Source organism: Rattus norvegicus, chromosome 7 (assembly GCF_036323735.1).
Source record: "Rattus norvegicus strain BN/NHsdMcwi chromosome 7, GRCr8, whole genome shotgun sequence".
Taxonomy (NCBI): Eukaryota; Metazoa; Chordata; class Mammalia; order Rodentia; family Muridae; genus Rattus; species Rattus norvegicus.
Window position 1 is genome coordinate 67,211,806 of NC_086025.1, and position 13,824 is coordinate 67,225,629.

A 13,824-nucleotide genomic window follows, 5' to 3' on the forward strand; every position below is an offset into this window, starting at 1 on the left:
CTGATGATGAACTTGGGGTGTCAGACTTGGAAGCAAGCACTTTCACCTGATGAGCCATCTTAAAGTACATGATTTTTTAACTATTCTGTGTGGTGAAATGTGACTGTGTATAAAGGTATACTTTCATATTGGGAGAACAGTGATTGTTTTAAGGAAAAACACTTGTACTGTGAATTGTAAGATGAACTAGCAACTTACATGTCCTGATGATTCTTTGAAATAATGATTGGCTTTTCAGACATGAGTTTCTGTAGGCATTTTCTCAAGAATAAACAAGATTATTCCATCATGACAAGGAAACAAGATAGTGTTTACTACAAATGATAAAAGGATTTGTCAAATGAAAATTAGAAATTTGGAAGATTTAGATTTACTATAACATTAACAACTTCTAATATTAAAAAAAACTCTGATTATATCACTTTTGATATTATAAATATGATTCTTTTTTTAAGCCTGGAATAGTGGGACCTGGTTTTCATGCCAGAATTTGGGAAGTGGAAACAGGAGGATCAGAAATTCAAGGATAGTTCCATCCAAGTAAGTACTAGTTCAGTTTGAGGCCAGCTTAGGCTACATGAGATTCTGTCTCAAAAAAGAAAAAGAAATTTACAGTGGACTATCTTCAACATTTCATAAAATTTGTGTAAGTTAGTGAACCAGTATTTTGTAGTTGACAATACCTTTATACTACAGAGTCATTTATAAGCTAGGCATGGTAGTGTAAACCTTTCATCTTGGCACTGTAGAAGCAGACAGATCTCTGTGCGTTCAAGGCCAGCCAGGGCTACATAAGATACCCTATCTTTTAAAACAAAACAACAACAAAAAACATTAAATATTCATTCAAAGTTAATTTTAATATAAGTATGAAAAGGGTTTTTTAAAGATTTATGTGTATGGGTGTTTTGCATGCGTGTGTGTGTGTGTGTGTGTTACAGATAGTTTATTTGCTAAAAATTCTTAATGTTTTCTCTGTGATCTTAGAAGACATTTCACAGGGCTTTTATTTCTTTTTAGATTTATTTAAATGTATGCTTGTGTGAATTTATGTGCATAATATGTGTGTGGGGACATGGAGGGGCGGGCATCAAATACCTGATACAGCTCCGAGTTGCCAACATGGGTGCTGAGAACTACCTTGGATCCTCTGCAAAACTATAAGCCTCTTAACCAGTGAGCCATCTTTCCAATCCTCAACACTCCACAGTTTTGAACCTAACCTAATCCCTGCCTGTGGAACTAGTTTGATCTCAATTTCTTAACCTTCTGTCCTGCCACGTTGATTTTTTTTTTATTTTTTTTAAAGGAGTTTTATTTTGAAAGAAATAATAAAAAATTTACTAAACTGGGCATATGTCTTAGGGTTTTATTACTGTAGACATCATTGCCAAGGCAACTCTTAAGACTACATTTAATTGGGTCTTGCTTGGGTATTGAGGTTCAGTTCTTTAGCACCATGGCAGGAAGCATGGCAGCATCCAGGCAGGCATAGCACTGGGGGAGCTGAAAGTTCTACATCCGTTTCAAAACAGAAGGTTGGCTTTCAGGCACCTAAAAGGAGGCTCTCAAAGCCCACACCTACAGTTCTTCCAAACCTACTCCAACTAGGCCACACCACCTAATAATAGAGCCACTCCCTGGATCAAACATATTCAAAGCACTACAGCATAATTGTGCATACCTTCAATCCCAGCAGAGGCAGGTGTGTTTCTCTGAGTGCCAAGACAGCTAGAGTTACTTTCATATTGACCCTGTCTCAAAAAAAAGAAAAAAAACCAGCCACAATCAAATTATAATAATTTCCTCATTCTCAAAAGAAATCTCATGTCTTTTAGTAATTATTCATTGTTTTCTTTTTTTCCTTCTAATCATTTCCAACCCTGAAAACACTAATCTGATGTAATACTAAGGGAGAATGCTCAGGATTATCTGAAGAAGAAAAAAATTCTCCCTTCTCTATTGGCTGGATCTCTATGTGAGCCAGGGATATATAGCTCAGTAATAGATCATTTGCCTACCATGCACATTACCCTGGGTTAAAGCCCCAACACCACAAAATAAAACTTATCCACACATTTGTGAACATCTCTGGATTTTCTTCATGTTCCACAATCAAAACAACTTGTTATAGTAAGTTGGACACAGAAGTAGATAGTTAAATTAGTGATACATTTAAACATTAAAGATGTTTGAAATATATATAATGATGTTCTCACATTGTCATTTGTTGTGAAAAATACCACTAGATATAGTTATATAGATAGTTGTGATTATTTTGAAATACATTAGCATAAGTCACTAAATAAATCCTTAGTGTCTAAAAGTATTCTCTGACCAAGAGTTTTGAGAATTGTGACCAACAAAACAGTCCCAAGCAGCATGCATTAAAACAAGCATCAACTAGAACAGACTGTAATAATGCTGAATGCCTCCTGCATGCACATTGTGGTTTATCTTGTGTAATGAATGCATCATAGAAATTAGAGTCAGAATTTAAGTAAGAGCTTTATAAGTCATAGCTGTTTTTCAAGTATATACACACTTTAAGTACTTAAGTGAATTTATCTGGTTTCACAATTGAATGTTGAAACTACTTAAACTTGCCTCATATATTATGATTTCTTAAATTACTTATATATATCTATAGTAATATGTATTACTATATATAATGTGATGAATAAATGTCTCACATAAATTTTTTACTCTCTTGTTTTTTTGAAATGGGCATATCACTCTGTAGCCCTGCCTGTCCTGGGAATCACTGTATAGACCAGGTAGCCTCAAGCTTACAAAATTCTGCCTGCCTCTGCCTTTGGAGTACTGAGATTAAAAGGTCGTGGCCCTGTGTGACCAACTGTACGTGTGCGCGCCTGTGTGTGCGTGTGTGCAGTAGGAATGGAACAAAAAGAATGGAGCATGAGCTGCACCCAGAAAGTTAGTACAAAGATTAAGCATTGAACATGAGGTGGAGAACCGAGAAACACTTACCCGAATAGTAGTTGTAACACTTTGTTCAGATTCATGCAGCTTAAAGACAAGAATGTTTGTATTAATAACAGTCTTACAACTAAAGTTTATATGTAAAGGAGTATAAATGTAGGTGAAATCTGTTTATAGAAGGTCCTTTACATATTATACAAAGAAGCCAGACTTTACAGGTGATGGGAAGCATCTACAGTTGTATTTGTGTATATGTGTAAGTACATTTATGCTTGCCTGTGTGTATAGAGACTAGAGGTTAGTGTCTTCACTCACTTTTCTTACTGTATTATAATTTTTAGACATTTATTTATGTGTCTTGCATATTTGCTTTCATGAGCTTATATGTACCCTATGTATGCAGAACCCTGAGGATGTCAGGAAACGGTATCAAATCCTCTAGAACTGGAGTTTGATGTAGTTGTGAGCCTCCATGTTGGCTCTGGAATCAGAACCCAGATCCTCTGCAAGAGCAGCAAGTGCTCTTAACCACTGTGCATCTCTTCAGCCACTTCACTGTATTTTTTGATACAAGATCTCACTAAAACTGGAATGCTGGCTAGATTGGCTGAATAGCCAGCTCCTGAGATCTACTTGTTTGTGTTTGTTTTTGTTGTTTATTGTTTGTTTTTTCTTAGAAGGAATGAAGGTAAATGCACTAGTATATTTGCTGGGAATTAAGCAATAAGAAGGGTAGTCCTTACTCCTAAGTGTGTAAACAAGAGTCTCTTGATTTTTGTGCCTTCTCTTTGGCTCTTCTATTGATTTGCCTTGTTCAACTTTGATGTGACTATCTTTGTTTTGTCTTATGTTTTATTTTGCTATGTTTTGTTGTTATCTCTAGAAACCTGTTCTTATGAGGGACGACAATCGAATACATCCAAATAGGAGAGGAAACTGATAGGAGAAGGAAAAAGGAAACTAGTCAAGACATATTGTATGTGAAAAGAATGTATTTTCAATATAAAGAGGGAAAAGGTAGCACTTGAAGATGAAAAGTTTTCCAAATATCTGTTTACTTACGTATCTCTTGTACTAAATTTTGGCACAGCTGGTGTCCGCTGGCATTTAGTTCTCTGTACTTACTTTTATTGATACAGAGTATTTGTACTTACAGAGTTTATAATTCAATACACATGTAATTGTCAAATCAGAAATCAGCGTCTTCCATCTCTTCAAACACTAGCATTTCTGTCAACTGATGCCTTCAACCTCTTTTTCCAGTAGTTGTTTTGAAAATGTATAATTAATTGTTGTAGACTATAATTATCCTTCTGTTCTGGAGAACATTAGAGCTGTTGCCCCCGGTTCTGTGTGCTCCTGTCATCTTCTCTACACTTCATACCCTGTAGTGACCTCTATTCTACTTTATATTTCTATGTTGAATCCCAACATGGAAATCCCCCAGTTGAATGGAAGCATACAGTATATCTTTGATAGAATGATTTCACTTCCTAGGATATATATCTAATCAGAGTGTTGTTAGAGTTATACGCTAGGTTTATTTTTATTTTTGAGGACTTTCCATAATGTTTATGGTACTGGCTATATCAGTTTACATTCCCAACAGTAGAGTTTCTTTGTTTATAGCTCACTATCATGGGTGTGTGTATTGTGAGTAGGCATGTGTGTGCTACAACATATGTGTGGGGGTCAGAAATAACATTTGGGGATTGATTCTCTCATACCTTGGTGAAGTAGTCTCTTGATTTTGGTACCCTGCATACTCCTATCTCTACCTCCTTATTCCTCAATGTAGTTCTGAGATTACAGATGCGTGCCAGCCACTACGTTAAATGGGTTCTGCGGGTTCTAGATAAAAATCAAATCTTGTGCTTGCATTACAAGCACTTAGATCTGCTGAACCATCTCCCTTCCCTCCTGGATAGATAGCTCATTCATGAATGGCCACACCAGGACCAGCCATCAGGAAGCAGATCAACTTTACTTAGGGTGATTTAATGCTTATAAAGTTTTGGGGGACTGAAGGTAGAAACATCCAGGATGGGCAAATGTCATCGGGCTTGGAGTACCTGGGATGCTTCCTTAGGATAGAGAAGCATTTCAGGAATCTCGGGTGTGGACTGAACAGGTTTTTGTCGGAAGAAAGGAAATTGATCCCGTAATCTAATTAAGGCTATGTGATATTACTCAGATTGAGGCAAATATGAGCTTAGAATTCCCCAAAGGAGAAGCCCCACTAGGGGAATCCCCCATTGTTGCCAAGCCACAGAAGACTATCCAGTCAATGGTAGACTTCAACCTTAATTAGCAGAGTTTTCCCACACCAGCCCTTGTTTTGTTTGATTGATAAGAGCCATTCTAACTGTGGTCAAGTAATATCTCACTATAGTTTACATTTCCCTGATTATTGGTGTGTTACTCATTTCTTCATACACTTATTGGCCATGTCTTCTTCTCAAAAATGTGTATTCAGATCATTTATATTTTTAAATCAAATTATTTGTGATCTTTACTGTTATGTTGTTTAGACAAGATTTAATAATCTACCTGAATTCATGGTGAAACATGACAAAATATGGTTGGGAATATAGTTACAAGAAAGCTAAACTATTGGGTCAAAGGTTTCCCCTAGAAGTCTTAGCTACAGTAGAGCTCCTTAAAAGTGAGAGGGCACAGGTCTGTTATTTCAGCCACATGAGAGGCCAAGACAAGAAAATCACAAGTTTAAGACTCACCTATGCTACAGAGTAAGGGCTAGAGATACAATTCAGGGACACAGTGTTCACATAACATGAATGCACTCTATACATAAAAGAAGTCTTTGTCAGTAAGATGACTGGGGCAAGTAACTATGTACTGCGTGCTTATCTTAAAGTTTTACTTGCGTGCTATTCAGTCTCATAGGATACTGGAGTGAGTATAATCTTTTTTTTTTTTTTTTCTAATTTGTATCTTGAGGAAGGTGTACCACTCAGTTTAAGTTCAGAGGGGCACGGATAAGGCTTTATTTATAGGATAATGGGTATCCAGTAGCTACAGACTGAAGAAAATGCCCCACCACACCTCCCCCCACAAAACATTGTAATAACTCAGAGGGACAGGGCCTTGTAAGCATCTTCGCACTCCATGGTGGAATGTTGACAAGCCTCATCTTGCACAGATCTTGTGCAAATCCCAGGGGTTAATGGTCATGTCCTGTGAAGAACACTCTGCCGCATCTCCTGGCTCTTAGAGCCTTTCCAAGAGTCCTCGTCATGGTGTTCTGTAAGCCCCTGGAGTGACACAGACGTCCCATGTAGGGCTGAGCATTTCAGTCATTCTTGGAATTTTGAAAAATTATGAGTCTCTAAAATAACCACTGACCATTGCAAAAAGAAACTTGTCTACCAAAGCTAACAGCAGCACTAATCTGCTGGTATAAACAAATATTTAGAAAACACTTTCAGAGTTACATCATGTTTCTTTAACAAAACCATAGTAGCTTCCTTACTAAAACCTCATGGCTTATCCTCACTATCCCCTTTTTAATGTTTACAGTACTAAATGTGAATTCCCTCCTGTGGAGCAGGCCTCACATCCAGTCAAACTGATTGGTTACTCCCATACCAGTTGTTCCACTATTGCACCTCTGGGCACATCTTGCCCGGCACAAGAGAACAGTTTGTAGGATCCACAGCTGAGTGAGACCATTGATGACAGTTCTTCCCCTGCAGCCTATGTAGCACCTTCTAGCATTTAAAAGCAAGATAGTAGAAAGGAAGCTTTTTAGCTCACCTCCACCTTGATTTGTCTATTACATAAATTATTTTATATTTAATCACCATTATTACATGTGCTTTGGCAACTAGTTAAAAGAATATTTGTAAGTGCAAAGTATGGATTTAGAACTGCACTTTATGCGTAGTCTCACACTTAATAACCTATGATTGTAGACAGGTTCTGTAATCTCCTTATAACCTCAAATTCCTTATCTGTGAAGGAGGGGTACTTACTAGAGTTTCTGAACTCATACTATTGATTATAGCAACCACCTGCCACATATGGATATTAAATACTCAAAATATAGCTAATCTGAATTGAGATTAGGTGTACTGTATACACTATGTTTCGGACAAGATTAGCCATGATTATTCAAAGATTTGGATTACCTTCTTTTTCATACTATATCTTGCAAATAGAGTCAGCCTAACATATTTTTGAGTTTCCCACCTATGGTTTCAACCAACTTCATATTGGAAATACATGGAATAAAAATGTTCCTGTACACAACAAGTACAGACTTTTTAGGTCAGCATTCCCCGAAGAATACAATATGAAAACTTTATATAATTCATTAAGTATTATAAATAATCTAGAACAACTAAAAGTATGGGAGGATATATGTAATATGATAGATATTACAAATACAGTAACATTTTATAGTATAAAGGATTTAACTACGTGAAAATAATTGGTATTGGCATGGAATTGAAGTGCCAATACCATACAGAGATTGAAGGACAGCTGTATTCTTAAATGATATGAATTTGAAATGTAGCAAAAACTGTTTTTGACATACAATCTTATGTTTAAAAAGACTTTTTGCAAGTTGTTTTATTCTCTTCATAACTGATCTGCATTTGGCTTTACAAAGTTTCTTATAGATAGGAAAAGCATTTTTGATGCCATCTATTCATTTTATTAATATTATAAATATCTTGTAATTAAAATTAACCTGTAGCTTAAAGATGGTATACAGTAATGGGTGAGTAGCTAATCTCAGAAAGTAGCTAAATGAGTGGCTACAGTACATGTATGAGCAGATGTTTAAGGCTGGGTGTGGTGATATACTGTAATCCAAATGACAGTACTGCAATTCCACACTCCAGAGGAGAGGCAGGAGGCTTAGGAAATTGAGGTCATCCTCTGCTATATTTGAGGTCAGCCTAGGGTAAAGAAGAGCTTATCTCAGTCAAACAACAGCACCAAAACCCTACTATATTGTTATTTCTTTTCTGGACATCCCTATCCAAATACAGAAATAATGTGGAGTTTTTGGCAAGCTTTTGAAAGGAGAATATAAAATTAGCAGTAAGGACTTAGAAGACTGTTCCAGAATTTTATGTATCTTGTGTTGGTATTTTTATCTTTATTGAACTGTTAAGCATATGCAATCCAAGGGGTTTTTTGTAACATTACTTTGAAACTGGCCAAATACTATCTGTTTATACAGTTGATTCATTGATTAGCTATACATAGGGTTTTATCAGCAATATACCTTGTGTGATTAAACCACTATTTGGTATATAATTTTCCTTCTGAAAATAATGATGGATTTTAATTTTATTGCTCCTAGAGCAGCGTATTACAGTATTATATTTATACTATAATGTAGGACACATTATGTATAAGAGCATAGTGTGGTTTTGGAGCCAAGCAGATCTTTTAACTTTTACTTACTAAAGTTAATGTGACACAGTAGAGCCTGTTCTACTTTTGTTTACTCATATGTAAAATAGGGTTATACCTTCTGTATTTAAATAATAAGTTAGAAAATTACTGTAATTAGCATAAAGTAACCACGCAATTATAACCTCTCATTGAAACTTAATATGCTGGGTTTTTTTAATCAAACTGAAATATCTTAGTGGTCAGTTTCACACATTTTATTATGTATTTTACTGGCTCCTACCTTTTCAAAAATATAACAAGATAATAAGTAATATTCTATTTTACTATTTCAGTCAAAGAAAAATAAGAAGAAGTCAAAGTCAGATGCTAAAGCAGTGCAAAACAGTTCACGCCATGATGGAAAGGAAGTTGATGAAGGTATTTGAGCAAGGGAAAGGCCTATAGAAAATATTTGATTTTTTTTTTTTAATTGAGGTGTGTGGTATAAAAGCTGCATTTGTTTCACTTAATCTTGTATGTAGCTCTTTTTAATTGCCATAAATTTTATCATAAAGATCTGTGACGTTGCTAAGAAACACTTTGGTTATCCAAATCATTTAAGCATCCAATAGTGCTTATTTATCTTTTAAATTTATGTTTGCTCAATATTGTGAGCAATTGAGGCCATTCATCTTGTCTTTGTTTCCTAAAAATATGGTTTGGAGTTTCCCATTTTTCTTAAATATACCATTCCTAAAAGGCTGTGTGCAAAATTCTTGAATAAGCCATTTATTATCCCACCCTAAACTCATGTATTAGAGCATATATAACTCTCTGTCACTTCTACCCAACAGGATAAAAAGATAAGAGATGATTCTTTTCTGTCACTTTTTCTAAACCATAGTTGACACATTTTGTTAAAAACAAATAGTTTTTTGCCTAAAATAACATAAGAATGAATTCTTAGGGTAAATTAATATAATCAGCACTCTTGGTTTTTAGCTTAATATCTAAATTTATTATATCTGTCCCACCCCATTTTTTTCCCCTCAAAACTACAACTTTTTTGTCTTCCCCTTACTGAATAACATCTTTTTTCTCGGGCTGTGTCAGGAGCCTGGGAAACTAAAATTAGTCACAGAGAGAAACGACAACAGCGTAAACGTGATAAAGTGCTGACTGATTCTGGTTCATTGGATTCAACTATCCCTGGGATAGAAAATACCATCACAGTTACCACCGAGCAACTTACAACTGCATCATTTCCTGTTGGTTCCAAGAAGAATAAAGGTATATTAGTGGAACATAAGACTGGTACATCAAGTCAAACTCCTTTAAGTCAGATGTACAAAATATATCACAATCTTTTTGATCTGCTAACTTTATGCTGATATACCCTTCTTCATGAGAGTATTGTGAACCACATCCTGGTTTACCTCATAACAGCAGTGTTGTTAATATTGCCTAATGAATGGCTTATTAAATTAAAATTTGCCTTTCTGCCTTGAGTCACATTAGAGAATGTTGTTGCTTCTTTTCCTTGTGTGTTGCTTTGCCCCAGTCCTCTTACATCTCCATTTCTACAGTGGATAAGGCATTGATTAAATGGAATATTTATCACCATTCTGCATGTTGGGCACTTTCATTCCAAGATGAAACAAGCATGTTCTGGTTAGTGCAGGTTCTGTCTATCCACCCCAGTTTTTTGTTTTGTTTCAGGCAATTCTGTAGATATTAATAAAACTAAACCAGAATTTCAAAGATGGTTGAGCCAGTGTCCTTCCTACCAAGTACTCAGATGTGTAAGCAATCCGATATTGATAGCTACTTCGTGGGAGCACTAGTTTATTTCCTCTGTCTTTTGTTAGTGGCCTCCCTGTTTTCTATCCTTAAGTTGTTAGCAGATCACCTTCTTAAGCTTATTATTTCTTATTTTATTTTTTGCCTGCTAACTTACTAAAATTGTTGCCATAGCACAGTAATGAGCTTTCCTTATTCACTCTGCTGTCATATACTATCAATGCTGTGAGCGCTTCTGTTGGTGACTTACTGATGTGGGCATGCCTTCCCTGCTTGCACCTTGTGTTTCATGGGATTTCAGTTAGTTTGGTTTGGTTTTGGTACATTGTGATAATTGTGCTTATTTTGTGCCAGAGAATTGGAATTTTTATGTTAAAACATATATTCTCACTTTATAATCCCAAATCTGGCAACGGTTTTCTTAATTGGTATGCTTGCTTCTGGGATTATTGAAAAGGCGGCTCATGTTAAGATGAGGCAAAGTTGAATCCAATTTCAGAGCTCAATTTTTCAGTTCCTACCTAAAAGAACCTTCAGAATTCAGAAGCATTGCAGAATCATGGTCCCTACTTATATTTGGGCAATTTTCTAGGATTTGGCATTGACTAAAAATATGGTAACTAAAGACTTAGTTCCCTGTGGACATGTGAAATATGTTGTAAAATCACTTTTCCAATGTCAAAACTGGCACTTGAAGGAGCATTTTATTATAGATCACAATTGTATGTTCCACCTGATTTAATGTGCATAGTGGCCTGTTTAGTATTAAATAAATTTTATTTCTATTTCAACCCAGGTGATTCTCATCTAAATGTTCAAGTTAGCAACTTTAAGTCTGGAAAAGGAGATTCTACACTTCAGGGTGAGAGAAATTACATGACACTTAAACTGAAGGCCCATCAAAATAGAAACTTGGATACATGTCTCTTTCCTTACATGAATGATGTTAAAGGAAAGAAGGGGGATTAAAGTTATTTTTAATTTCTAAATTAATGTGATCATAGTTCAGAGAATTTGAAAATTGGAAAAGAAAGATCATTCATCCTCTGGGTTTGTTATATTGTAGCTCCTCCCCCTCCCATATATAAAAACATTCAATAATAATTTATGTACAGTTTTGCTTCTTGCATCATTTGAGCCAAGAGAGAGGATCTTTGTTGGGCATGAATGTAATATGGGCATGTTTGGGATAAAAGACTTAACTCTATCTTAAGAAAATGTAGTTCATATAAATTATAACTGCTTCCTTGGTGGTATCAACTGTTATAATAAATGAATATAGTTTAAGTTTATTGGGTGCTTCACAAACAAAATTAGCCTAATTCACTCATTCCTCATCACTGCGGGCAGAGCAGTATACCAGCCTTAAAGCTAAAGTGTCGGGGTTGGGGATTTAGCTCAGTGGTAGAGCGCTTGCCTAGCAAGCGCAAGACCCTGGGTTCGGTCCCCAGCTCCGAAAAAAAGAAAAGAAAAAAAAAAAAAAAAAAGCTAAAGTGTCACAGGAAAAGAAAAGCACCTTCTCATTTCGTGCTCGTTCTTAACACCATTGCTTGCTCTATGCCCTCATGCCCCATGTCTCAATCTTGGCTACTCATCTAGGAAGAGTGCTTGCCCTCCCTCTCTCTCCTCCCTCCTCCCTCCCTCTCTCCCTCCTTCCCTCTCTCTGTATGTGTGTGTATCTCTCTGTCTCTGTCTCTTACACACACCTGCTCTCTGTCCTTGAGGTTCTGACATTCATTTGGTCTTGGCTGATGCCATAGTCTATTTAAATTTCTCATTTGGTTCTAATGTGCAGTCATTGTACGTACTATAATATACAAAAGTGTATCTAAGGAAAGAGCATGTAACTAAGGAAAAGTCTTCATTTTCATAGTGGGTAAGTATTCAGAATATATTAGATATGTGTTTTCAGTTTGTCATTTTGCCATTGAGAACATCACTAGTATGCATGTTACATTTTAAACCTTTTGTTGATTTTTAAGTTAAGGAATCCGTTAGCCAGGCATTGTGGTGCATGCTTGTAATCCCAGCATATTGAGGCAGAGGTAGGAGAACCATAAGACTAATGTAAGATACATAGTGAGACCCTGTGAAACAAACTTTAAAACCATGTCAGAATAGCATGGCTTACCTTTTTATACTCAGGCTACTTAAAGAACACTTAGAGGGAAGGAAAAAGTTCTAAGTACTGATAAGCTGAGCTATCCTAGAAATGCAAAAATACCACATTTTTAACAAGACATCACATATCTGTTTTTAATCTTTACTTTCTTTTCTTTAAGTTTCTTCAGGGTTGAATGAAAATATTACTGTCAATGGAGGAGGCTGGAGTGAAAAGTCTGTAAAACTCTCCTCACAATTGAGTGCAGGTGAGGAGAAGTGGAACTCTGTCCCACCTGCTTCTGCAGGCAAGAGAAAAACAGAGCAGTCTGCTTGGACTCAAGACCCTGGTGATACTAATGCAAATGGGAAAGACTGGGGAAGGAATTGGAGTGATCGCTCAATATTTTCTGGCATTGGTAAGAACTTTTAGAAAAAAATTTAATTCACTTAAAATTGGTAATCTGATACAGTTTGAATTTTTCAGGTCTCGTAAAGGAAAGCAAGCCATTAGTAGAAATATTCCTAAACTGGGCATAGTAGTGCATTCCTGCAATCCCAGGCTTGAGGACCAGGAGTTAGAGTATAGCTTGGGCTACACAAGATAATGTTTTTAAAAAATCAGAAAGACAGACAGACACTAAGAAATACTAGTCCTGCCATGCAGAAGTAGTATCTCAGATCCTCTGCACAGAATAGAGCAACTAACATGACTAACATTACTTACCTTCTGTGTAGTGCTTTCACTTTCTCTATCACATTTGCTCATCAGTATGATGACTAACTCTGTGTGTGTGTGTGTGTGTGTGTGTGTGTGTGTGTGTGTGTGTGTGTGTGTGTACGTACACGTGTATACCTGTCTCCAGACACACCTGAAGAGGGTGGTAGTTGTGCACCACCATGTAGCTACTAAGAATTGAACTCAAGACCTCTGGAAGAGCAGTCAGTGTGCTCTTAACTGCTGAGCCATCTCTCCAGCCTGTAATTGTATATTCTTAGTGATGTTATAAATGTAATGCATGAGTAGACATGATAGATTTTTGCAGCTTGAGTCTAAATAAAAATAGTAAATAAAAGTACTAAAAAAGTTTATAGCATCCATTTTATTATAGTCTATAAATACCTATTATAATTTTTATCTGAATTTTAATGGTAAAAATTAGTAGTTGAGCAGTTTGTTTCTACTGAAAGGCATTCTCTTTTAAGCAAAATGTACTTATACATTATAGAAAAAATCTTTACTAAATATGGAAAATTGCAAATAAGGGGAAATATATTATCACACCACCCAGTGACAGCTCCAGTTTTTGTATTTTTCTTCTTCGTTGTGTATAATTTTTGGTTTTTACATTAAACTAAATTGAATATGCATTTTTATGTTTTTCCCCATCCCCAAATTGATAAGCATGTCTTATAAGCATGTTTGCCTAATGGCATTGTATGCTATGTTATTTAAATATAATTTACTTACCTGTTTCTGTATCTGACTTTTTAAAAACAAAAGTTTTAAAAGGTAATGTTATGTTTAGTGTATTTTTTAGGATAGATTCTTGGGAATAGCTTGGGTTAAAGTGAACATGAATGTATTTATTGTATTGTCATTTACTC

General features: G+C 35.8%; 1 protein-coding gene across 6 annotated transcripts in view; it reads left to right on the forward strand.

Annotated features, from left to right (window-relative positions):
• Mtdh (metadherin) overlaps positions 1 to 13,824 on the forward strand; it is a 58,228-nt gene that overhangs the window by 19,214 nt on the left and 25,190 nt on the right. For 3 of the 6 annotated variants that reach the window (XM_006241520.5, XM_006241524.4, NM_133398.2), the window contains exons 3-6: positions 8,670 to 8,754; positions 9,430 to 9,606; positions 10,913 to 10,978; positions 12,399 to 12,635. In XM_006241520.5, coding sequence (XP_006241582.1) covers positions 8,670 to 8,754; positions 9,430 to 9,606; positions 10,913 to 10,978; positions 12,399 to 12,635 — 565 coding nt within the window. The remainder of the gene's footprint in view (positions 1 to 8,669; positions 8,755 to 9,429; positions 9,607 to 10,912; positions 10,979 to 12,398; positions 12,636 to 13,824) is intronic. The other 3 variants (XM_006241521.4, XM_006241523.4, XM_006241525.5) reach the window with 1 other exon arrangement.